This window comes from Mytilus edulis, chromosome 6 (genome assembly GCF_963676685.1).
Source record: "Mytilus edulis chromosome 6, xbMytEdul2.2, whole genome shotgun sequence".
Classification (NCBI taxonomy): domain Eukaryota; kingdom Metazoa; phylum Mollusca; class Bivalvia; order Mytilida; family Mytilidae; genus Mytilus; species Mytilus edulis.
The window spans coordinates 50,193,429-50,220,997 of record NC_092349.1 but is presented as its reverse complement, the minus strand read 5'-3'; the positions used below and the strand labels follow the sequence as shown (position 1 = coordinate 50,220,997).

General features: G+C 32.4%; 1 protein-coding gene across 5 annotated transcripts; it reads left to right on the top strand.

The window, feature by feature from the left end:
- Positions 1–3,255: 3,255 nt before the first annotated feature.
- Positions 3,256–26,935, top strand: LOC139527845 (uncharacterized). 5 transcript variants are annotated; one of them, XR_011665465.1, is made up of 7 exons: positions 3,256–3,352; positions 12,238–12,889; positions 15,287–15,384; positions 17,128–17,406; positions 21,510–21,991; positions 24,311–24,442; positions 25,513–26,935. XR_011665465.1 is itself a non-coding variant. In XM_071323522.1 (5 exons), the coding sequence occupies exons 2-5, from the start codon at positions 12,882–12,884 to the stop codon at positions 21,848–21,850; spliced, it is 726 nt and encodes a 241-aa protein (XP_071179623.1). In that variant the 5' UTR covers positions 3,266–3,352; positions 12,238–12,881; the 3' UTR covers positions 21,851–22,307. The 5 variants fall into 5 exon arrangements, 1 of the variants encoding a protein (XP_071179623.1); XR_011665463.1 differs by having other exon boundaries at positions 3,266–3,352; positions 15,201–15,384; XR_011665464.1 differs by lacking the exon at positions 3,256–3,352 and adding an exon at positions 7,675–7,824 and having other exon boundaries at positions 15,201–15,384.
- The last annotated feature ends 634 nt before the right edge of the window (positions 26,936–27,569 follow it).

Here is a 27,569-nt window from a genome sequence, read left to right as displayed (position 1 = left end):
AGGGCTTAAAACAGAAGATCGTTACAAATATTAATTCTTGTTATATTTAATTCATTAAAAAAATCAAAAGAAATCATCAAATATATAAACCAGAGGAATCTTATTCAAATGATAATAGTTTTCCCTTATCAGAAATATAAATGTTTAATAGCCTGTACCTTGATCTGAATGGTACACCACAACGCATTACTTATCAGTTTCGTTTACAATATTTGCTTTTGCTTTATTTCAAGGAATCAGATCATTTACATAAATATTAAATTAAATGGGTTACATAAACCTATTAGGTTAGATAGAAATAGACATGGCGTAGGTGTGACCTTTATGTGAAAAAAAGTCTACATTTTATTATACGGAATGACATATCTATAAGCAATCTTGAATTACTTTGGGTTGACGTGAGGAATTGCAGTTATGAAAAAAATTTAGTTGGTATTTTATACCGGCCTCCAAACTCAAATTTTAATATATGAGAATTATTTAGTGAGTCAGTAGATAAAGCACTTGATTGTAATTTGCCAATTTTCCTTTGTTGTGATCTTAATTACGAAGCACACTAGTTCTAAATCAGAATGCAATAAAAGAAACAAAGAAAAATAACTTGATTTTTTTTTAAATAAATGAAGATTCAATACATTGCTTAAGATTAAAGAGTTGTGTTTCCAAGGTTTAAATTTAGTTCCTTTTAAATATTAGTATGATTGAGATATAAAGAGATAGATGAACATTTTAATGACACAAAACTGTCAAAAGTGCTTCTAGGTGGTACAATTTTTGCTGTAGCAAGACAAAAACTTGTCATGTAATCACGCACTTTATTTTTTATTTGATGAAAGTATATCATTAGAGCTATCAAATTATATTTAATTCATCATTGAATAAAAATGTTTATCGATAAAAAAAAAATCATCAGAAATATAAAACAGAAGAATCTTATTCAAATGAGATAATAGTTTTCCCATATCAGATATATGAAATTTCAATAGCTTTTACCTTGATCTAAACAATACACCAGGACGCATTACTTATCAGTTTTGTTAACAATATTTCCTTTTGCTTTATCCCAAAGAAGCAGATTATTAACATCAATATTGTGTATGCACACAAAAAAATAAATATCTTTTTAAAACTCACAACACAGAATATACAAATGTAACAATAAATTATTCACAGAATATTTTTTAAAATGTTGATTAGTTTAAACCTTTTTTTATATTAAAAAACAATGAGACACAAGGTTTCTTTTCCATATAGAAGTTTTTTATTTAGACTTTTAATTTATCGTTTCATGAATTTCTGAAATTAAGTCAGATATTAATTACATAAACGAATCAAAGAGGGTCTCGGAAGGGGTTGTTCATTTCTCTATTCTTTATGTCGAATACCATTTTTTCTATTCTTTATCTAGTGTGTCCATAATTCTATATAAATCAAATTTAACACCAATATTCTCTATTCTATTTTGGCTCATATTTTCTCGCCCATTTCGCCAAGTATTTTGTATTCTGTAATCCCGGTCATCCAGACCCTCGTTATATTTAAGTTTAATATTGACAATGACAAAGTTAATGAAGATAGATATTATTAGTTACATAGTGCGCTAGTGACCTAATACGATATATATGGGGTCAGTAAATTCCATATGGGGTGACTAGCACACTATGTAACGAATTTATCTTACCGACTTTCTTAACATTTGATATTTAGACTAGTGGCCTACAAATGTATAAAAGTGATCACGTCTTATGAACCAACTTCCATAGGTGTATTCAAAATCAAATACCAACAATAAAAACTTGTTAGCTTTAAATGTGTTGTAAGGAATTATTATCCATTTAATCGTCTGTTGAAACCTATAAGATTTTTTTCTCACAACCGTGTTGTTTGTATAAAGAGATCCAACTCCACTAATAACCTAATATAGATCCTTATTAACCTAATATGGAATATACACGGTCACCACGTGGTTACTCTTAACCAATCATATTCGTAGAAATGTATTGGAGGTAAGAAAAAGTGTATTATCAAGCTAAATGAATTGTCATTTAACTACGGTGTAATTTTCCGAAGCAAAAACGTTATGTCTAAACTGAAATATGAACCGAAGGAATAGAAATTTAGCTTCTAAAATAACAATTTTGAAAACTGTCAACATATTAACGACAGCTGTCAAACTTCTTATGTCTGTCTATTCTTAATTCTGAAATACATGCATGAAAATGTCTACGAGGAGGAACCCCATAATGTCTCAAATGGCAAAATCAAAAGCTCAATACACCAAACGAATTGGAAATAACTTTCATATTCCTGACTAAGTAACGTATAGTCATTACCTTTTGTAAAAAATGGTGGATAACATCTGGTTAAGTAGCTAGATTAACCTCTTAATTGTATGACAGTTGCATAGAATTCCATCAACAATGTGTGACTAAAACAAAGGACGTAGAACGTTAAAATGTCAACAATTAGAAAACAGCAGTTAATATTTTTTTATAGTATTTATTACTAAAAAACTAACAGCTACGTCAACAAATAAAACAAAATGACATATAGATACTATATTGTCAAATCACATTTGTCAGATCTTATTTATTTGTATTGAGAACATTTTTGTTGTTAGTCAGTTGTTTCTGGTTCTGCTTTTTAGAGAGAGGTATTGCCAATGTTATTTCAACTGATCGGGCGGAGCCTACGTTTTATATTGCATTAGAACAATCTATTTGGAGACTGATTTATTATGAGCGAACCGGGTAAACCCCGCCCAGTCAAGTGAAATAAATTGAGTAATAGGTTTGGGATTTTTCTTCGGATGTTTCGTTCTCTAGACACACGTGAAATTCTGACTCAATCATAGTGTGATTTATATTATAAAATTTAAAGTGAGGACTTTGTTAGCTTGTTTTTCATGACCAGATCTTATAGTATTAGAGTTATTAAGGTTAAATATCATAAAACCTGACGTATTGGGCCGGTAATTATTTGTGTAAATACTTTTAGAGTAACGTGTATATAGGCATTTAAAGTCCTAGTTTTTGTGACTTTTCTAATATTTATATAGTGGTTAAGTCTATAGAAAAAAACGACCTTGACCTTTATCGACATTCATTGATGTTAATAAGATAAATCGTTGACCTCGAAATGATCTTTCGTTTTTAAATTTATTTCCACTACGTCAACAAGGACGTATTGAAGATAAATTAAATTAAGGTGGTCCTTGCTGATTATGCAATGTACTTATTGATTGGAAGGTACATAGAAATATTCTAAAGAAATTTGAGAACTAAGTTAATGCGCATGTGTTTTGTCAGCCGACATTTTTGATGGCTTAAAAGAGAATTAATTCGTTTTAAGTGTATGTATGTTAACCTTTAATCATATCATGGTAATTTATAGAGATCTTTTTATACATAATCTAGTTAATTTTTAGTGTGTGTATATCAGAAAAAATTCAAAATGCTACCCATGATCAATATTCGATTAATAAAATCTGTCTGTGGTTTGATAAGCAAAATATAAATATAAAATTATCTTCCTGTTCAGAAGATACTGTCTTAAGTTACTCGCATTTGCCCGTTTTTGGCGACGATATTCCTACTATTTTCTCTCCTTTATAAACAGTAAACTGTTATCATGTTTTTTTCGTAATGTTAATGTTGATAGTAATGTTACATATTTGAGACATGTGCTTTTGATTTCATAAATAGTAAAAAATTACTCAAAATATATTTTGGTATCGCTGGACAGTGATTTCATTTCCTTTTAAGATACTATCATTGTCAGAAAAAAGTCACGGCTGTGGTTCGATGCACCGAAACATGGAGCAAAATCACAGAGCAGACCTCTATAATATAAGATTTTGCCGAAGCCACTAACAGTCACACTCCATCAAAGTTCATCATCAGGCTCATCCCGAAAGCGCTCGTGCACACCGCAAAAATAACTCACACAAAACGAATTCGGTCACTCTTGTCAATGAACTCCCACCGAAATCTTTCACATCAAATGACAATACAGCTTCAAGGAGACATGAAAAGGATGACACTACTATTTTTAACTATTTCAAAACAGCGATTCAAAATCTTGAAAAAAATAATTTGGCTTCTGATTTCCTTACTTTTATCCAAATGGTAAATTTAATAGCTGGACCAAAAAGTATTGAACATATGTGAACAGCCACGACATATCCAGGCTGATGGAGGTAGAACGTCATTGTGAGAAAAACGCCGTTAACTATATGTGACTAACCACTTCCAGGCTTTGAAGGATACATTGTCTAAAATTTGCTTTTGTATATTTATCTAGAATATTCCGAAACAGAACTCTCTGCCATGTTATTATGACATATTTGTTGTAATAGCAATGAAACGAGTCATTTCGAATATCGGTATGAAAATGAGACTGTTCTATGACGGCCTTTAGTTATTGAAGGCACTAATTTATTAAATACAAAATTATTGTATTTATTGGCTCTTAGTAATGTTCAATAACGTATTTGAATAAAATTTCAAAGATTTAAATTTACTAAAAAAAAAATATTTTTAGCTCTATTTTAGAACATGTTATTTAAACTTGTTGAAATGAAGTTGGTTTCAAAATTTGTCAAAGTAAGCTTTAAGAATTTTTGTTTTAAATTCGTCTTTTAATTTAGATTTATCATGCATGTCTCTAAACATAGTATGCGACGCGTAACAGTTTATAAGTAGGTGTTCTCATACATGCATTTGATACGGTGCATTTTTTTTGGATATACAATGTATTTCAGACTCCATTTATGAAAGAAAATTTATAAAGCAGAGCATTTTTTTTGTAACTCTATTTTAGAACATGTGATTTAAACTTGTTGAAATGAAGTTAGTTTAAAATTTGTCAAAGTAAGCTTTAATAATTCCTTTTTTTAATTTAGATTTATTATGCATGTCTCTATACTTAGTATGTGACGCGTAACAGTTTATAAGGAAGGTGTTCTCTTATATGCATTTTATACGGTGCATTTGTTAGGGATATATTTCAGATTTCATTTATAGAGCAGAAATTTTAAAAAAAAATTTGTATCAATTTAAAATGTAGATTCAAATATTTGTCACTTCAAACGATAAAGTGAAACTTCTTCAAAACTTATATATGATGTATAGTTCGACGTCATCAAAAACGAAGCCAAGGAAAGTGTTTATCTCTTCTTCACAAATACGTATTTCATTGAATCTCGATATTTATCATATTTATAATTTTTCTAACAATGACGTTCTACCTCCATAAGCCTGCAAATGTCATGGCGGGTCACATATTACAGAAAGCTTATGTGAGCACAGAATGGCCGACCCCAAGACGCAGAAATAAGTTTTTTCAGTTCCAAGTCAAAAGATACTATTGGACTTCATCGCAATGGACATTGATACTTAGTATCCAAAAGTCTGACCTCTGTATAAGATATCTTGGTTTTAACATTGAAGCATTTCATCATGTTCCTGACATGGTTTCTTTGATACAAGATGTCTATTGTGCTTTCATTAACATAATGTGATTGTGTTCCAAATATGTCATTGGCACTAGAAAGAACCGATTTGATACAAGAAAGGCAATTTCCCCCAAGTTCCGTTATATGAAACAATGACGCCCGTAATCCACTGATCACAAACACAAATATCGATTGATGCCAGTTGTCACCCGTCATTCCTTCAAACTTTTAAAGACCAAAATGTTGGCGGATCGCAAGCTCTTTACGGCCTTTCATTCGTAGACCTAAATCTTTAAGAGCCTCATTTGCTCTTTTACAAAGAAAAAGTTTCTAAAACTTGTCTATACCCAATAATTGTTTGCTTTGTATTTATTTTTTCTTCTAGTAGGATGTAAAAAAGTTTGTGGCAAGTTTTCCAAAACCTCTTAGTTGTTTCCCGATACCATATTTCCGATGTTATTCTTTTTGACATAAATCTGACACTCCCAAAGAAAAGACGAAGTGAAATGTTGTCGAACGAATATTTATTTGCTTTTACTATTCGGATAAAATATACATTGATATAACAGACTTAGAAAGTTTTTTTAAGATTTTTAATCGCTTTTTGAAATTGTTGAGAATAGTAGTGTCATCGTCTTCGTGTCTCCTTGAAGCTGTATTGTCATTTGATGATAAGGATGCAGGTGAGTGTTCCATTTTAGAGAGTTATCGATTTCGTTTCGGAGTGAGTGGGTTTTTTTTTTTTGCAGCATGCACAAGCGCTTTTGTGAGGAAACTGATGAAGAACTTTGATGCCAATGATAGAGTTTGACTGTTGGTGGCTTCGGCAAAATCTTATATGCAGGTCTGCTCTATGATTTTTCTCCATGTTTCGGTGCGTTGAGTCACATCAGTGACTTTTTATCTGACCATGATAGTGACTTAAAAGGAAAAGAAATTATTTTCCAGCTTCACACAATTTAAAAAAAAATATTTTGAGTCATTTTTTATTATTTATGAAATCAAAAGCACATGTCTTATATGACTTTAAAAACAGGCAAATTGAAGTACTTTCAGTTTTTCTTTGTTTTCATTATATAGTAGATGTGTTTGAATTAAAAAGTATCAGGAAAAGACCGATTTACATGATTCATAATTTGTTTTTTTATTGGAAGCCTCTACCCCTTGAGATGCAAAATCTGACACCCCGAGCGACACTTTATATTTTGATGAAAAACTAGTTTTATAACCAATCAAGTTCAAGTATGAAGCTGGTATTTGGTTAAATTCCGTAATAGGAATTCAATTCTATATAAATGTTGCAGAGGGAAGTCGTCTAAAGTAGTTTTTTATTCAGAAATTTGCATATTAAGCCTCAAAATTTGCAACACGCAAAAGTAGGGAGAGGTGTTTGAGAAAACAGGGCACTGAAAACAACCGATTTTGCTTGCAAGAAATACATTGTGTTTCAGTTCCTTTCAAGCATTTCATTATATGATACTAAGAATTCTAAATAGATAAATTTTGATACTTGACCTTACTTTGATAGATTTTCTTTGCTTTCAAATTGACACCCCGTGTCAAGCATAACCGACACCCTGCATGTGGTGTTCTACACGGTGTATTTAAGATATCCATTTGTTTTAGTTTTGTTGTTAGTTTGCTACTTTTTTTTATGGTTTTCTGTTTATTTTTTGGGATTTTTTTTGTATAACAGGTAGTTCCAGGTTAGTTACTAGTCCCTGGTTAGAAGATTCTAAAATAATAGTTAATTTTTTATGTTATAACTGGCTACATATTATGCTGTCATGTGTTATCTTTGTACTTTTTTATGAAAGGTTTTAAACATAACGTAAAAAATTGCAATATCTTATGTTCAAAATCATAAATTGTCGGACACGTGTTAAATGGTATATATTATCTAAGTCTAGAATAACGTCCGGTATTGACTAACAGGGGCGGATCCAGCCATTTTAAAAAGGGGGGGTTCCCAACCCAGAGTAAAGGGGGGGGTTCCAGCTATATGCTCCCATTCAAATGCATTGATCGGCCCAAAAAAAGGGGGTTCCAACCCCCGGAACCCCCCCCCCTCTGGATCCGCGCCTGACTAAAACAAAATATACAATAGACTGAACTATAGAAAATATGCCATACAAAAGAGATCTGTTACCATTGTAATAATTGATATGCATGTCAATCACAACGTATTGATTACAACTTTACCTAAGTAAGTTAAATGTATATTTAACGAATGTACTTTATATAATTGTTAAGTCAATAATGAACTGATTTAACAAATATTAGAACTACATGTAATTTATTGTGTATTTGTTCTGAATTTTGTCTGACGACATATTGTATGGCTTAACAGAGAATACATCGTTTTAAATGTATGTATATTAACCTTAATTCATATTATGGTAATTTATTGCGATAATTTTGTAAGTAGTGTGTTAAGTTCTCGTGTATGTATATCAGAAGCATATCAGAATGCTTCACATAATAAAATATTGATGTCATTGAATCTGTATATTGGTTAAGTAAACATAATATAATACGAAAGTTTTAACTTCCTGTTCAGAAGATTTGTAAATTTTACCGTTTTTATACGTCGATTTTCCTTTTCTTTTTGTTCTTCATAAACTTTAAACGATTATTACTTTTTTTCAAATTGCTCAATGTAGTTAGTCATCTTACTTATCCTAACATATTGCAAACTGTCAGATCATAAAATTTGTTAATTGTTCTCGTGCAGAGCCCATAAAAATATTTTCTGATCAGCTTATTATTAATTAATTTTTCAATGGTTTCACATATTGGCATTTTGGAATTGGTTAAATCTGGGGTTTTTTTTTTCAGATACACTTAAAACATAAAAACAATCTTGCATAATTATAGATTTTACCACTATATTGGGTGTAATACGATATTCAACACTCGAGACAGTTAAATAATTAAAATTTAACTGTCGAGAGAAAAGACATATCGTATTACATGGTATAACATGATATTATCAACATGTCACGAAAGAGATAAATTGTGTAAGAATAAGAGAATTATAAATACATGTAGTTGTCTTTATTAAGATTTTTTCATTTTATTCACACGCCAAATAATCTGGATTTTGTTGTAATCATAAACTATAGCATACCTTAATTCTTTTGATTTTAAGACACACATTTTAAATTTTAAACGACAATCTAAGGTGTTGATGGCCAAGGAACAAACACGGTTTATGGATGTGGACTCTTAACTGCGGTCTTACTGCATAAGTTTTGATTTTTGGTGTTTTAACGCAACTTGAGAACCACAGTAAGGCTATTCGTGGCGGTCAGTTTTTACTGGTGGAGGGAGCCGGCCTGCCCCGAGAAATTCACCGTCCGTCGATAGGAAAACTGACAATCCTAGTGAAATAAGATTGGAGTCGAGTTCATCCGCACTAGCGGGGTTCAATCTCACAACCTCAGTGTTAATCCTAATTATATCATTATCATTGGTTTACATATACAGTACACTATGTATCATCTTATTTACAAATTATAAATGTATATAAGCTATGCACCAAATTGAAAAATACTAAATAAGCGCCAAAGATAAGTTAGACTTGAAGTGATAAGAACTTTTCAAACGGAAAATAATGTTTCTAAAGTGTTGAAATAAAACGTTTTTATTTTTTATTTTACATTTCATTTTTATTCAATAATTACCCTAGACTTTTACATAGGTTAAATCTTCCCCATATGAATGTGATATTTAACTTTTAAATCCCTTATTGTATATCGATTAGGTAGCAAACGTCTACAGTATATTATGATAATAAAGCTAATATGTAAATGCTCTTCAAATTCGTGTTTGATTTGGTCAGTCAATAGTTATCAAAGGTACCAGGATTATAATTTAGTACGCCAGACGCGCGTTTCGTCTACATAAGACTCATCAGTGACGCTCATATCAAAATATTTATAAAGCCAAACTGTGTCTCTAATGTGACTTATGGTAAAGGATTATAGCCTGGAATTCTTGATGAAGTTTTGTTTACACTTCAAAACAATTAAAAACCATTGATATATTTTGGAAATAAGCATTAATACGTGAACAAAAGTAAACAATATATCTGGAAAGTTGGTCAAATAACAATGACAGTAAAATAAATGATACAGTCCTTTTTTCTTCTAAAATATATATAAAAAGGAATTTAAAGGGAAGCTTTTTTAAAACAAATCTGCATGTGTGATTATGGAGAAAAATACAGATTTTTAATTAGATTTAAATTTTGACAGCTGATCAGACAAGTATAAAGATGTCAGTTACCTCTAAAAAAGAATATATTTAAACATTTGCAGTCATTTAACGGTAATGTCAGTGTAAAACTATTAACTAGAAAGTGTCATAAATTGGAACAACACTGAATTAATAATTAACGGGTATATCAATTTAATTATAGTTCCCATCTAATTTTAACTTTGTACGCCAAAAATATTTTGATATTCTATTCTTCCTCAACGAGCTGAACATTTAATACGTTTTAAGGGTTTACGTGAATATACTTAATAATTGTTGACCTTAAATTTATACTATATTCACATATTTATCCATAGGATCAGAATGTGGACGAGCTCCTTCCAATAGAATGTTTTTTCATAATTTTTCTCAGTTGGCAAAATACCTGTTTTCAATGATTTATTTTGAAACATCAAACAGATACTGGTTCCCGACATAGCTACGAATGAGACTTTTCTTTAACTTATGTTACTTTCCATTTAATACATGAAAACGTACTAATATGTCCTACATTTGTAAAACAGATTATGTAACTTGTGGGAAATTATATATCCTGATTCAAACATCGGTATTATGTAGAATATTCTCTTCTAAAATTGAAATTGATCTTGACAAGAGAGTTAAAGCGTCACATAAACTTGAACAGCAAATGAAATGTATTAATTGTAACTAAATGTATCTCGTGCAAGTAAAATAAGATGCTTTTGTTCATTGGTTCCGATGTTTTATTCATGTTTATCATGAATATTCCTTTTTGGTCGAATATGACCTGAAAAAAAATCTGTTGGAAAAAAAATTAGCACAGAATTTGTTTCTTTGTTTATACAGTTGAGGGTCCCTACTGTTCTAATTATTGGTCAGCCTGATATTTCTTTTTTTATGGTTTTTTCATGTGTTCTGGTTTGGTTACCTTTGTTTGAGGGCCTTCCGTTTTGACATATAAAAAAAAATGGTGTTAAAATCTTCTACAATTAAGGCTAAAGTAAAACCTCCAGTTGAGCCGACCTCCTAAGATAACATTCAATGTAAATATATCATTTATCAAAAATGCTAGAGTATTGAAAGTTCTACAATGTCAAACATGAAGTATTTATTGTAACATTTCCATTGACTTTAATGGTGATCTTGCGATGTCTTGTAAATTTGTTACGTGATATATTAGTTGAAATAAATTGGGTATAAAATACTTGTTTTGTTCTGTTAACTTTGAACTAAATTCTAATTATGTTTGAAAAATATTTAAATCTGGTTTATGGTTTCTCGTTACTTTTGTTTCAAAAAAGGCAGGTCACGTCATTATAGATACCAGGATTAAAATTTTGATAGTTTTGACTCATCAGTGACGCTCGTATTAAAGAACAGTTTCAAACGCCGCATAAAGATCGAGCTTGAAGAGCCTTGAAAACCATATCTTTTTTTCAAATATGTATCAAATACATCTAAGGTAATATATTCCTGAGGAGGAAAAGCTAAAGTATTTTAAAAAAATCAAAGTTTTTATAAATAAGTCCTTATCAATGATACTTATTGTCGACACAGAAGTAGTGATTTCTTGGCTAGGGATACCCTTTGGAAATAAAAACTTCACCTGCAGTATTGGCATTGACCCAGAGATTGTAAATAAAGGTAAATTGTTATTTCCGTTAACAAAATCTCATTTTCGGTAGAGTGTAATCTGATATGATTTTTCACATTGATTCTTAGAGTATATGGTTATAGGCGCTTTAACATAAAATCAGTGCAGAAAATGGTCACTACCAGGTTCATAAAGATATATTACTAAATCATCTATTTTTATAGATTATCATTGACCATCTCAACGCGAAAAGCAACCGAGTTGAGATGACCAATGATAATCTGTTTTTTGGTAGCTCTCTACGATGTAAATGGGACCAGATAATTCCATATGGACCTACAGCGAGCTAAGTTTGAGCACTATATGGAATTTACTGGCCTCTTCTATATTGTTTTATGTCAGTTACATACTGTTTAACAATTTTTTCTTACCGAATGTCGGTTAATAACGAGTATTTTTCAGTTGTTATAATGTGAAATATGAGTCATAGAAGCAATATTTGGTGTCTGGGGGGCTACTACAGGTTACTTTTTGTTTAATATTTAGAACCTGTCTTCACTATTTTAATTGTTTTTAAATACGCCATGCCTATTGACCGTGTAATTTAAAATTAAACACGTCCAGTGATCTACTGTTAAAAATATGGTTCACACATGTTCTCTATTAATCTATTATACCTAAAAACTTTTAAGAGGTCAAAAAAGTATATACTTAATGGAAACAAATATATTTCTATGCCCAAGGAACATATAGACTTTTCGAAAACTTTGTTTCTAATTCTCGCTAACTTTTTTTTTGAGGTGGCTTTACAACTAATTTGATTTGAGCACTACTGATGAGTAGAAGCGCGTCTTTAATACAAAATTATTAACTCACCTTTGGTGTTTGTTTACTTCCTTTATGATACTGGTATAGCTAAATTATTTAATCAACTTTCGTTTATTAGTTTAACAGGTTAAATATGTTTCCGAACTTTATGCGGATTTTCCTTCTACTTACTGAAATTGCGGTAAATGTGGTAAGAACATTTCTTCAGAAGGAATTTCAGCCCGAAGACCTTGAGACATTCATTGAAAAGAATAAAACCTTGATCTACCATCTACACCATAATCGGAGAGATGGATGCTGCATGTGTTTCGATCTTCCTAGACAGCAAATCATTCGAGATTTGCAGTTCAAGATGCTATTTGTAAGTAATGGGCAAAATTGTAAAAAAAATTGCTAAAAAATGCTGCCATTGTCAATTTAAGGCTAATCCGAATATTGAGCTGAAAGACATCGATCTAACATTGATAATTTCGCTTTTAAACAACTGTTTAACGCTGGATCCGCAAAAAAATCGATATTTGACGGTCATACGAAAATCAAGGAATGAAATATCCCACTGTACACACGAAAATGACTTTGATGATTGCCGTTTTTCTACTATGTGGGGAGATATTTCGACCGCAACTGAATATTTGGCTAAATGCATCAGTGAAGAATATTCAAAAGAAATACTTGATAAAATTAGGCAGTTGAAGAAAAGGATACTATTACCAGTTGAGTACACCAACGCAGTACTAGAAATTTTACGATGGAAAGGTAACAATGATGAGGTGAGTTCTTAAAATGAACATGGTAGTAAATAAATGCAACAGTATTATACTGCTGTTCAAAATTCATAAATCGATTGAGAAAAAAAAACAAATCCACGCTACAAACTAAAACTGAGGGAAACCCATCAAATATAAGAGGAGAACTACGACACAACAGAAACACAACATTAAAATGTAACACACACAGAAACGAACTATAATATAACAATGGTCATTTTCCTGACTTGGTACAGGACATTTTGATAAAAAAAAATGTAATTTTTTGTGGCATGCCAAACCTCCCTTTCTTATGGCAATGTTAAATATAACATTAACATGACAACATTACATGATAGGACTACCATACAAATAAATGGGAGAACATATAGGAAAGAGAAACACGAATAATAGCTACCAAAGCTGCCAGGTTTAAAATTAAAAACGCCAAACGCGCTTCGTCCACACAAGACTAAGCAGTGGCGCTCTGATGAAAAAAAATTCGAAAGCCAAAAATAGTAAACTTTCCCATGCAATAGCTCATTGATATCAGAATCGAAACGAACGAACTCTGTATAAATGATAACTCTATTTTGTCATTTGATTTTGCAATGTGATTAGAGACTTTCCGATTTGATTTTCCTCTGAGTTCAGTATTTTTGTAATTTTACTTTTTCCCTAATGGTTGTGACCGGTTATCTTTTATTTTAAGATGACAATGAGACATCTCTCCATCTAAGTCACAATTTGTGAAAGTAAACAATTATAGGTCAAGGTACGGTCTCAAACACGGAATCTTGACTCACGCCAAAGAGCAAGGTATAAAGGTCCCCAAAAATGACTAGTATAAAGCCATTCAAGCAGGACAACCGACGGTATAATCTATATAAAAAAGATAAACGAGAAAAAACTGATGAACCCCATCAACAAACATTCGTGCATGAATAGATATTTATCGTATGTGTGATACGAATAAGTGATACGAAAATCTTGATTGACTTATCAGGCATCATTATCCCAAATAACGGCATTTCCATCGGCTATTCGTAAGTTGACTTTTAAGAGGTTACGACGAGGTATGATTCGTCCATTGGAACGGCCATATGTGATTTCATCTATAATAAACAAAACACTCACATTTTTCACCTGACAGTCTTCTTTATGTTGGTTTGTTGATTTAATTATATAAAGAATGTTCCCTATTTGAATTTTGAAAACAAGAAACTTCTTTTTGTCAAATTTTATTGCATTATGAAGCGTACGAAAAGTCGTTTAACTGTAAATATTATTTTAAATAGAGTCAAATTAAAAATATACTAAAATTAACGATGTTTTATTATAAAAATGTCAAAGTATTTTGTTCTGAGACAAAAGGTGACATTAGATGAGGAAAATGTTTTTTGTAGTTAACAATAAAAGATCAATTTACCTTAGCCGTATTTGGCACAACTTTTTTTGTAGTTAACAATAAAAGATCAATTTACCTTAGCCGTATTTGGCACAACTTTTTTTGTAGTTAACAATAAAAGATCAATTTACCTTAGCCGTATTTGGCACAACTTTTTTTGTAGTTAACAATAAAAGATCAATTTACCTTAGCCGTATTTGGCACAACTTTTTTTGTAGTTAACAATAAAAGATCAATTTACCTTAGCCGTATTTGGCACAACTTTTTTTGTAGTTAACAATAAAAGATCAATTTACCTTAGCCGTATTTGGCACAACTTTTTGGAAATTTTGGACCTTCAATACTCTTCAACTTTTAACTTGTTTGGCTTTATAAATATTTTGATATGAGCGTCACTGATGAGTCTTATGTAGACAAAACGCGCGTCTGGCGTACTAAATTATAATCCTGGTACCTTTGAAAACTATTGCATAGATTTTTTGCGTAAAAGAATTTTTTACATATCATGCTTCTCAAAATTAGTTATTGATCAATTTGAGAACTGAAACGAAGATTGTATTAAAGAGACAGCAACCAGACATAAGGATATAAAACATCCGATGCCTTTTGACGGCAAACCTATTGCCCTTATTAGAGACCAAAGAACAACTACTATCTAGGCTTAGGTTTGTAATTGTACCGTGTTATGCATAACTGACCTTTCATGCATTATTAGAAGTCATAAATTTCATTTATATTTATTTGAAATAATATGAATGATAACTTATTGTTAGTCGAATAAAGGTGGTGATGTATTTTTTTAAGTCGATAAAATTAAGCAAAGCTATCGTTGAGATATCAGAAGAGTTGTATTTAAGGGATATACGATGAAATCCTAGCAATTATATACAAATATATTGGTATATGAATAGTGTCGTATTTTTTTAGAATACCACAAAGATAATGAAAGGAATTAAAAGAATGAAATCAAAAATTGGAAGCCGTGATAAAAGGATTGAAAGTATGCTTTGTAGTATCAAAAGACGTTTAAATGCTGTAGAAAGGCAACAGTCAACTCAAAATTGTGATACTGTAGACAGAATAACGATGGGAAAAAACAAATGTACAACAGGTATTTTAATATTAAAATTATTTCGTGCAAAACAAATATATAACTTATTTATATACTCCTGGCACACTGACTAATATATCTCAACACCTCATAACTAATTAACCAAACAGCAAAAATAAATATATTCCTAAACTAAGAGATTTGTCTGAATGATCCGCAATTGAAGAAAAAAGTTCTTGCACTTATGTTTGATTTTTAGTGTAAAATTGAGAAAGGAAATGGGGAATGTGTCAAAGCAACAACAACCCGACCATAGAGCAGACAACAGCCGAAGGCCACCAATCGGTTTTCAATGTAGCGAGAATTCCCGCACCCGTAGGTGTCCTTCAGCTGGCCCCTAAAAATATGTATACTAGTACAGTTATAATGGACGTCATACTAAACTCCGAATTATACACAAGAAACTAAAATTAAAAATCATATAAGACTAACAAAAGCCAGAGGCTCCTGACTTGGGACAGGCGCAAAATTGCGGCGGGGTTAAACATGTTCATGAGATCTCAACCCTCCCCCTATACCTCTAGCCAACGTAGAAAAGTAAACGCATAACAATACGCACATTAAAATTCAGTTCAAGAGAAGTCCGAGTCCGATGTCAAAAGATGTAACAAAAGAAAATAAATAAAATGACAATAATGCATAAATAACAACAGACTACTAGCAGTTAACTGAAATGCCAGCTCCAGACCTCAAATAAACTGATTGAAAGAGTATGTCGTCATCATATGAATATCAGGCACAATCCCTCCTGTTAGGGGTTTAGTATAATACTATCATAAAATATATGAGAAGAACATTACCCGTGTCATGCCAATAACTGTTTTAGTAGAAAAAAGTATTAGAATGACCACATTCAGAATTCTGTTGATTCATTATTATTTCATGAAAGATCTTTTTTCATTCTATAAAATTATCAAAGGGGGGCATCATTTTTAGAGAAATATGTGATTAAACCCACTTATACAACTATGCCAAATCATTGTTACAATTAATTAATCACTGGTGATATGATAGGCGCCTTCATATAAGATTGTTCTGATTTAGTACATTTTGTGTACAACGTCAACATAACGCAGTAAGAGGAACCAATTAAATTTGATTGAGGACTTTTTAGTAGATTAAACACTAAGAATATTGGTAAAGGAAGAGTATTTATCATTCATTAATCACAAATTTTATGAGACGTCCCAAAGGCAAAGTTACGAGCCTCATGCAATTTTGACCAATCGGAGAGCGTAAAATTAATTCGAAGATGAATCGCTAACGATTGTCTGCTTTTCCGGCTGACGATATCAAAGTAGTATTTTGAACAAACTTGTAAAATCTCATCAAATATATATAATCAAACACATTATTTTTACCTTGAGCTTATTAGTCTTTGCTAATTAACAATAATGTCACTTTCTTATCTGAGTTTATTTTTTTAAATTTGATCCGATCAGGGTTTACATAAAACATCTTACTTGTTAAAGGTGAACTTACTTCGTGAACACCAATGATGTGGTTAGCTAATAGATGATATCAAGGATTAAAGATGTTTGGAAGCTGCATGACTTATATTCATTGAATAAATTCATATTATAGTGCAGAGAAACTGCTAGTATCGAAATACAAGATTTAATAAAAGCATCTGAACATGATGAGCCTAGGTGTTTATGTCTAACTTTATGGGATGGGATACAACTAGTGTGACTATGTGACTATAATTATGTAAAAAATATTTTGTAATCAACCTTTTCCTAGGTTCTCCAGATGTGACTATTAGTCCTGCTGAACAAAATGTCATCCACGGAAATAATTTGACCCGGGAGTATACCGTCACTGGAAATCCCTCTGCTGCATCAACTAACAAGCGGTTCTCTCCAAATCGTGGAACTCAAAGATCTAGTAATATAGGCGGTGGTGATGAAAAGGAAAGTGGTGGTTCTACACAAACTGCTTCTCAGACTGTAACGAGCCCTCAAACAGCAGATGTAGATTCAAATGTTTGTTGTTCGTCAAACGCTGTTGAAATATCTTCCGGTAAGGCTTCTTCAGTTCTCACGTACATAAGTATTTAACAAAATATATTTTCCACGCCTTGAATTTCTTTTTAAATCAAACCTGTCCAGTGATTACTGTTATATATATATTATATATATATATATATATATATATATATATATATATATATATATATATATATATATATATATATATATATATATATATATAGTGATGCCCAGGTGGTCGTGTGGTCTAGCGGGACGGCTACAGTGCAGGCGATTTGGTGTCACGATATATCAGTAGCATGGGTTCGAATCCCGGCGAGGGAACAAAAAATTAAAAAAAATTAAAAAAAAAAATTAAAAATTTGCGAAAGCAAATTTACAGATCTAACATTGTTGGGTTGATGTTTAGACGAGATATATATATAAGTACGTCTGAGTCAGTGACAACTCTACAACATATTTATCCATGATGGTGATACATGGCTGTGTAAACATCAACCCAACAATGTTAGATCTGTAAATTTGCTTTCGCAAATTTTTTGTTCTTCCCTCGCCGGGATTCGAACCCATGCTACTAAGATATCGTGACACCAAAGAGCCTGCACTGTAGCCAACATTGTTGGGTTGATGTTAAGACGAGTGGTATATACATAATGTACACAGCCATGTATCACCATCATTTCTGGTGATCCGATTGATAAATCTGTTGTAGAGTTGTCACTCACTCAGACGTACTTCTTAATATAATTATTTTCTGTGACTGTATCTTGCATTAATTTGTAGGATCCTTTACTATAGATAATTGAGCTGATCTGTTACAATAACATCTCCATGCCTTAAATATCATGTACTGTAGTACGCCGCTAGATTAAAACTGACGAGGAAAGGTAACACACGGCCACCGTAAGCTTTATTTTTGTGAAGCCCAAGTAGTCGTGTGGTCTAGCGAGACGACTACAGTGCAGGCGATTTGGTGTCACGATATCTTAGTAGCATGGGTTCGAATCCAGGCGAGGGAAGAACAAAAATTTGCGAAAGCAAATTTACAACCAACATTGTTGGGTTGATGTTTAGACGAGTTTTATATATATATAGATATCAGTGTCTAAGAATGTAACTTTAACACACTAATGAGTGTTATTTAATTAGTTGTTATATTTTATATATTATTCACGCAATAATTCGCTAAAGAATAATTCGATGAAAAGGAAAGTGGTGGTTCTACACAAACTGCTTCTCAGACTGTAACGAGCCCTCAAACAGCAGATGTAGATTCAAATGTTTGTTGTTCGTCAAACGCTGTTGAAATATCTTCCGGTAAGGCTTCTTCAGTTCTCACGTACATAAGTATTTAACAAAATATATTTTCCACGCCTTGAATTTCTTTTTAAATCAAACCTGTCCAGTGATTACTGTTATATATATATTATATATATATATATAGTGATGCCCAGGTGGTCGTGTGGTCTAGCGGGACGGCTACAGTGCAGGCGATTTGGTGTCACGATATATCAGTAGCATGGGTTCGAATCCCGGCGAGGGAACAAAAAATTAACAAAAAATTAAAAAAAAAAATTAAAAATTTGCGAAAGCAAATTTACAGATCTAACATTGTTGGGTTGATGTTTAGACGAGATATATATATAAGTACGTCTGAGTCAGTGACAACTCTACAACATATTTATCCATGATGGTGATACATGGCTGTGTAAACATCAACCCAACAATGTTAGATCTGTAAATTTGCTTTCGCAAATTTTTTGTTCTTCCCTCGCCGGGATTCGAACCCATGCTACTAAGATATCGTGACACCAAAGAGCCTGCACTGTAGCCAACATTGTTGGGTTGATGTTAAGACGAGTGGTATATACATAATGTACACAGCCATGTATCACCATCATTTCTGGTGATCCGATTGATAAATCTGTTGTAGAGTTGTCACTCACTCAGACGTACTTCTTAATATAATTATTTTCTGTGACTGTATCTTGCATTAATTTGTAGGATCCTTTACTATAGATAATTGAGCTGATCTGTTACAATAACATCTCCATGCCTTAAATATCATGTACTGTAGTACGCCGCTAGATTAAAACTGACGAGGAAAGGTAACACACGGCCACCGTAAGCTTTATTTTTGTGAAGCCCAAGTAGTCGTGTGGTCTAGCGAGACGACTACAGTGCAGGCGATTTGGTGTCACGATATCTTAGTAGCATGGGTTCGAATCCAGGCGAGGGAAGAACAAAAATTTGCGAAAGCAAATTTACAACCAACATTGTTGGGTTGATGTTTAGACGAGTTTTATATATATATAGATATCAGTGTCTAAGAATGTAACTTTAACACACTAATGAGTGTTATTTAATTAGTTGTTATATTTTATATATTATTCACGCAATAATTCGCTAAAGAATAATTCGATGAAAAGGAAAGTGGTGGTTCTACACAAACTGCTTCTCAGACTGTAACGAGCCCTCAAACAGCAGATGTAGATTCAAATGTTTGTTGTTCGTCAAACGCTGTTGAAATATCTTCCGGTAAGGCTTCTTCAGTTCTCACGTACATAAGTATTTAACAAAATATATTTTCCACGCCTTGAATTTCTTTTTAAATCAAACCTGTCCAGTGATTACTGTTATATATATATTATATATATATATATATATAGTGATGCCCAGGTGGTCGTGTGGTCTAGCGGGACGGCTACAGTGCAGGCGATTTGGTGTCACGATATATCAGTAGCATGGGTTCGAATCCCGGCGAGGGAACAAAAAATTAAAAAAAATTAAAAAAAAAAATTAAAAATTTGCGAAAGCAAATTTACAGATCTAACATTGTTGGGTTGATGTTTAGACGAGATATATATATAAGTACGTCTGAGTCAGTGACAACTCTACAACATATTTATCCATGATGGTGATACATGGCTGTGTAAACATCAACCCAACAATGTTAGATCTGTAAATTTGCTTTCGCAAATTTTTTGTTCTTCCCTCGCCGGGATTCGAACCCATGCTACTAAGATATCGTGACACCAAAGAGCCTGCACTGTAGCCAACATTGTTGGGTTGATGTTAAGACGAGTGGTATATACATAATGTACACAGCCATGTATCACCATCATTTCTGGTGATCCGATTGATAAATCTGTTGTAGAGTTGTCACTCACTCAGACGTACTTCTTAATATAATTATTTTCTGTGACTGTATCTTGCATTAATTTGTAGGATCCTTTACTATAGATAATTGAGCTGATCTGTTACAATAACATCTCCATGCCTTTAATATCATGTACTGTAGTACGCCGCTAGATTAAAACTGACGAGGAAAGGTAACACACGGCCACCGTAAGCTTTATTTTTGTGAAGCCCAAGTAGTCGTGTGGTCTAGCGGGACGACTACAGTGCAGGCGATTTGGTGTCACGATATCTTAGTAGCATGGGTTCGAATCCAGGCGAGGGAAGAACAAAAATTTGCGAAAGCAAATTTACAACCAACATTGTTGGGTTGATGTTTAGACGAGTTTTATATATATATAGATATCAGTGTCTAAGAATGTAACTTTAACACACTAATGAGTGTTATTTAATTAGTTGTTATATTTTATATATTATTCACGCAATAATTCGCTAAACAACTTAGCAAAATATTGCGTGAATAATATATAAAATATAACAACTAATTTTATAACACTCATTAGTGTGTTAAAGTTACATTCTTAGACACTTATATAATTTAATTTAGTAACTGCATCAGTTTATCTACAACCTGATCCACACCTAGATAGATTGAATGTTGATTGTTGCTATTTTTAGACACTATACATATATATATACCATATGTAGTATTTAAAATTTGATAAAATTGAAGCTTATTAAAGGACCTATATTTAATAGATTTCTAAGACAAAAATACGCTAAGCCTAACCACAGAAGAGTTTTTCTATCTTTCTTCTTTTATATGATATGCACTGGTATCGGCAATATTATCAGTGGTTATTTACATTTTAGCAGGGTTTATGAGGAATGAGCACAATACTGAATCGTCTTCATTACTTTATGTACGAGTGATTTCCCTCTTATATCAGTTATATTTTGGGAGTTAAGTATTTTTGTGATTTCACCTATTTCCAGGTGTACCTAAAGTGCAGATGCTACAAAGTTACTATACGAAACCATGTGGCGACCAGGTGGTAATACAGTGTAGAATTGAATCGGTGTTCTGTGTAACTGATGTTTACTGGGAGAAATTTTCTAATAATAGCAGTGAGAAAATAACAAGTGATGAAAATGGATATCATGGCAGAACATTTACAACTACATCACCCTCGTTGACAATTGATCATGTTACAAAAAATGATGCTGGAATATACATTTGTCATGCGACAAATGCTTCTGGCAAAGGCACTAGTAAATCTGCAACTTTGATATTAAATGGAGGTTGGTATATGTTTTTAAGCAAATCGATGTTTTAATGCATATCTTAAAGACATATGATCCTTCAAATTTAACAAACGTTCGATATGCTTTATGTCACTGAATGGACGATTTCTTTTGCCATTATACATCTGTACAGGTAAATCGTTGCCACACAATTCTGTTAATGCAGGTTATATGTTGCGCGTAGAAACAGCTAACACGTCAGACCTCTGCTGTATAAATTGTAGCAGAAAATTTGGACATATCGACTATGACAAGTTCAGATCTATTTTCAAAACATAACGGGATGAATTCATCATGGGATGAACACTTACAATAACTCACATGACTCGGGAACACCTATTCGACTTTATTCGCCGTCAGACTGTAAACTCATTGATATCCCTGGTGGTGCATGCCCTCGAGCTTTTTTATTTTAGTATCATTGATTTAATCATAATTATCTTTATGATAATGATAACAAATTTACTGATTGTTTTGGTTAAAAAAAAAATCATAAATTAGTACAATTCAGTTATACCTTTTTCAACATTAGCATAATTTAAATGATTTTCTTCAACTAAAACTGTTTTATTTAGATTAAGAATGTGTTTGTCAAAAGAAGAAAACAGTAAAACAACATCAGGTAGATGTGCCTTTCATTGATTTGGAAATTCTGAAAAACATAAAAGTTAAAAGACGTGGAATGATTGCCAATGAGAAAACTTTCCATCACTGACCAAATGACGCAAAAGGAAGCCATAATATAAATCATGATACGGTCTTCAGCAATCAACAAACCCATATCGTATATCAAGCTACAAAAGAGCCGGACATTTCAAATGTAAAATGATTTAAACGAAAAGTTCAACGGCCTGATTTATGCACAAAACGAAAAACAAATCTGAATACACGACAAGAACTAAATGACAAGCACTTTACTTGGGACAGCCACAAAGAGAACATGCAGAATAAGGCTGAAAATATATGCTTGCGAATACCTATAACTTCCAATTACCCAGACAATGTTGTAACATCAAAAGATTGAAACAAACTATAAACATTAGCTGTGTAAGGCTCATCACACATCATACAGAAAATAAAATAACAAAGAGACTTAAAACCCCTAAAGTACCGGATTACGAGTACTCGCATTTGATTAAAAGCTCGGGAAGATCCCATTTTAGTGATAAAATAATCATGTAAACAAATTTTACAAAGCAGCGAACATCCAATGGATTTAGTGATAAGATGTCAAAACCGGTGGCATGAAATATGTGAAATTCCAATATATGAGTATCCACAGAGTGGGCACCGTTTATGTTCACAATTATAGAAATCAAATTAGGTTAATTCATTCATAGCCTGTACCTATAAAAAGAGAATTCATAGACCTTAATACGGTATTGAATAGAAACTCTTTTACGGGATAATTTAGTTTGATCTTATAGTGGTACTACGTCTGACAGTAAGACGAGTGCTTTTAAAATGTGTTTGTATGCTGTAAAAACGCACTATAAAATCGATCACATTTTTTTCGAGAGTGTCATCTTGTCCTCGCGTCTAAAACGCAATGTGACTGTTTCTTAATAACCATTTTCAATTGATGAATTAATAACTATTGAGCAGCACGACGGGTGCCACACGTCTGCTTACCCTTCCGGAGCACCTGCGATTACCCCTAGTTTTTGGTGGGGTTCGTGTTGCATATTCTTATTGGTGTTCTATGTTGTGTCATGTCTACTATTGTTTGCCTGTTTGTCTTTTTACATTTTCAGCCATGGTGTTGTCAGTTTGTTTTCGATTTATGAGTTTGACTGCCCCTCTGGTATCTTTTGTCCCTCTTTCTCAACTTTTTCAATGCAAAAATTCTTTTGACCCAGTATACACCCCCCCCCCACACACACACACACCCAATCCCCCTTTGTGGAATTCCAGACTAAAACTGTTGGTATCCATTGCAATATTGTAATAAAAGCTTTTTTTTCCCCTCATTTTTTCCTTTTCCCTTTTCGTTATATGTATGTAATGTTTGCCACAGGAAGTTAAACTAACAAAAACAGTTAATCAGTTCGGGCTTTACAAGCTACAAAACGAACATTTCTCGAACAGTTCGACCCCATGTCTACAATTGCACATTCTCGAAGTTAAGAACATGTAATTCAGCAGAGATTGTTGGTTGTTGTCTTTCATTATTGATTTTTGTGGTTTTTATAAATCTGACAATCTTATCGTTTGCGTTGTTTCACATTTTATCTTGCCGGGTCCTGCTATAGCTAACAATTCGGTATACGGTATATAGTTTGTTCATTCGCCAAGGTCGTACGGTGGCCTAAAGTTGCCGATATCCTTAACTTTCGGTATCTGGTGGATAGTTATTTCGTTGGCAACGATGTTGCATCTCCTTATTTTAAATCAATAATCTAAACCTATAAAATTGCACAAATATGAATAGTGTGCACGTGATGAATTTTTGCCTCCTGCACATACTCTACCTAGTACATTTTATCTTTTAGATTTGTCTTCTACACAAAACCCTTCTCTGACTGTAACCAATTTCCAGCTGTCAGATGCGGGCTCATATGTCAGTTGTGCATCGAATGATTTTGGAACAGCCTCTTGTAATCGGCCTTCAGTTCTCAAGTTTGGTCAGTATAAAACTACTGTATTTACCTTTTTCTAGCCTGTCGGTGCTTAAAATAATGTTTAACCAAGTTATCTTGGAACTCATATAAGAGTTAGTTCCCCTTAAAAGAAGGTTCTGTGGTAATTGTTTTTTGATCAACAAGATCATGTTGAGGTGCATGATAAAGGCAAAGGGTCTTTTAAATAAGTTAACAGACAAATGACATTTAATAAGATCGTTGGTGAAGAATAGTTTTTTGCACATACAGACCCATACATTTACAAAATCAGTGTGAGGTTATCTATCACATTAACCAGAAATGATTTTTTCTTAACCTGAAGTTACAATTAATCACTAAATTCAATCAAAAGTTCAAAGAAACTTTATATTTGTTAATCAGAGAAAATTTACCTCTAACAAATAACCTGAAGTGACTTTTAGTTTAGTTCATCTGAAGTAGAAGTGTTAAACCCCCTTTTTACGAAAATATACATCTAACCTATTAAGTTTTGGAATGGAATTCACTGTTGATTAGGCTACTATTTGAAAACGGAAGTGATTTGATTGAACATGAAGTACTGATTAAGGATGTTTGCTTCTCCATTTCTTGATTTTTTGGCCAGATTTTCGGAATCCTTGTTTTATCAATGTATTGGTATTTAAAACATTTGCCAACTACTACTTTTTTTTCATGATTTCATTACATAATGTTCAAAAAGCCATATTTCAAAATTTTATAAAATACTTGTTATTTTTTCATAGTTATTGAGACAAAATGTGTCAATGTTAAATGTATGAAAATTCTACAGAGAATTATTTCCCGCCAATTTTTATATGGCTATTATCTCGAAAACAAGCACACGGACCCTCTATTTTTTTCTGCTTTTATTGTTTCTTTATTTATATTTTATCAAGTCATAATAGTCCTTTACAAAACTTATTTTAAAACAGAGTAGCAAACATCCTTTAATCCATTTTTTTCTTATGCAGGGGAGACATTGTCTTTTAAGCAAATGGCTGGGCTGCCACATATAACGTAAATTATTCAATCACATATTTATATCTTTGTAAACTGTTTTCTTATATATTTAGGAGGGAGTGGTAGTGATTATGATGAAACTTACAGAGTTATAGATGGCATGCGACTTGGTGAAAAAAAAGTGCAGGAAGACAGAACTGTTATATTCCCTCCTTGTTTACACTGCACTTCGAGGTTCGTTTCCCTTAGAACAAGAAGATTCAAATATTTTGCGTGAAATAGTTAAGGCTATTAATCCTGATAAAGATGGTTCAGTTATATTAGAAAGAATTTTTTTAGAGATGAAGCTAGTTCCACACTTCTTAAAAAAAACGGAAAAATTAACGTACGAGCCGAAAAACCAAGTTGTAAAAAAATCAATCATAAATTCATTTGCAAAAGAGTGTAAAGAGTGTTTTTTGAAAATCTGTAGTTTCGACATCATTGACCAAGTACGACATGAGGAAAATGCTTTTACAATGGCAAGGGCATTTATTGAACGAATGAAATTTGATAGGCGTGATGCCTTTCACATCGGAGAATACATTGAAAAGTTAGGAAAAGAGATAGATGATGAAACAATGGATATTTTTGTAGATATGGTACAGCAATGTGAAGATATTACATTTGACCATATTGATCTTTTGCTAGATGGTCTGACAAAAATAGGTACTGACTTTGAAGTTTTCCGTAAGCTACCAAGACTATACGACATCTTTTACTGCAAAGTTGACATATACCAAAATACATTATTTCATCATATAGTTGCAATTTATTCCGTAAAAGAAAAATACAAGTTGTATATTCAGCACTTTTGTGAGAATAAGTTTTCTATGTTGCAAATAAGAAACATGGAGGGACATTCAGCGATAGATTTTGCATCATACTTAGTGAGAACTGAATGTATTGCAATTGTTGTTTGTAACATCAAAGATGGTTCTCAACCGATTCTCGACGGTATTCTACAAATGGCGACAAGCGGGTTGAATACATTGCAAATGCAAAATAACACACGCTTGATTAACATTTCACTACCTAATATTGCATATGGAAAAAGGGACGATTATACAAATATCTTCCAATTGATAGGCAAGGAACCTGGCATTACGTCGAATGATGATAATAATGAAGATGCTGGTTGTGGTGTCTCATCGTCATATCATAGTGATGAAGATGATGTGTACATGAACAGAGAGACATTTGTAGATCCTATTAACGAATTGTTGAGTCTGTTATTACCCGCAGAACTTATCGAAATATTAAGATCTGTCAACAATTAAGAGATGATAAGTTTGCACAACGTTTTTTATTAAACGGGTTGCATACATCACATGTTAATCAGATGGAATTTTAAAAGTGAAAGGCATTTTAACGATATGAAATATATAGGGAACTTTATATACAATTTTCAACAAAAAATAAATGTCTATACAAATTTCAAGCTCTAAATGTCCCGAGTGTCTAATAGTTATGAATAAAGTAATCAGATACAATAAATCTGTGATCTACATGTCGATGCCTCTGCTGGTGGACTATTAGTCCCCGAGGGTATCACCAGCCCAGTAGCCAGTACTTCGGTACTGGCATGAAAATACGGATTTTTTGTGTTATTAAAATTTGCTGTTACAAAATATTAGAAATGATTATAAATTAAGGAATGTATCTCCCTCATGCAAAGCTCTGATTCCTTTCACGGATTTGGCTATACTTTTTGGACCTTTTGGATAATAGCTCTTCATCTTTTATATAAGCTTTGGATTTCAAATGTTTTGGCCACGAGCATCACTGAAGAGACATGTATTGTCGAAATGCGCATCTGGTGCAAGAAAATTGGTACCGTTAATTTTATTATTTAAGCTAAATTCTTCAAAATAAAAACAACAATTAGGTAAAAAGTACAACAAATCCTTTGGCGTGGGTCAGGCACAAAAATATGCGACGAACTTAAACTGTTTCGAAATCTAAAATTCTAATTTTCATAACAAAACATACAAAAAAGAAAATAGATTAAAAATAAGTATTGAAAAAGTGTTAAACCCTGACACAAGAGTCGATAAGATCACAAAATCAAACAAATATTCAACAATATTTGAATCACACTAAACAATGCAAGAAGTTACTCAATCAAAGG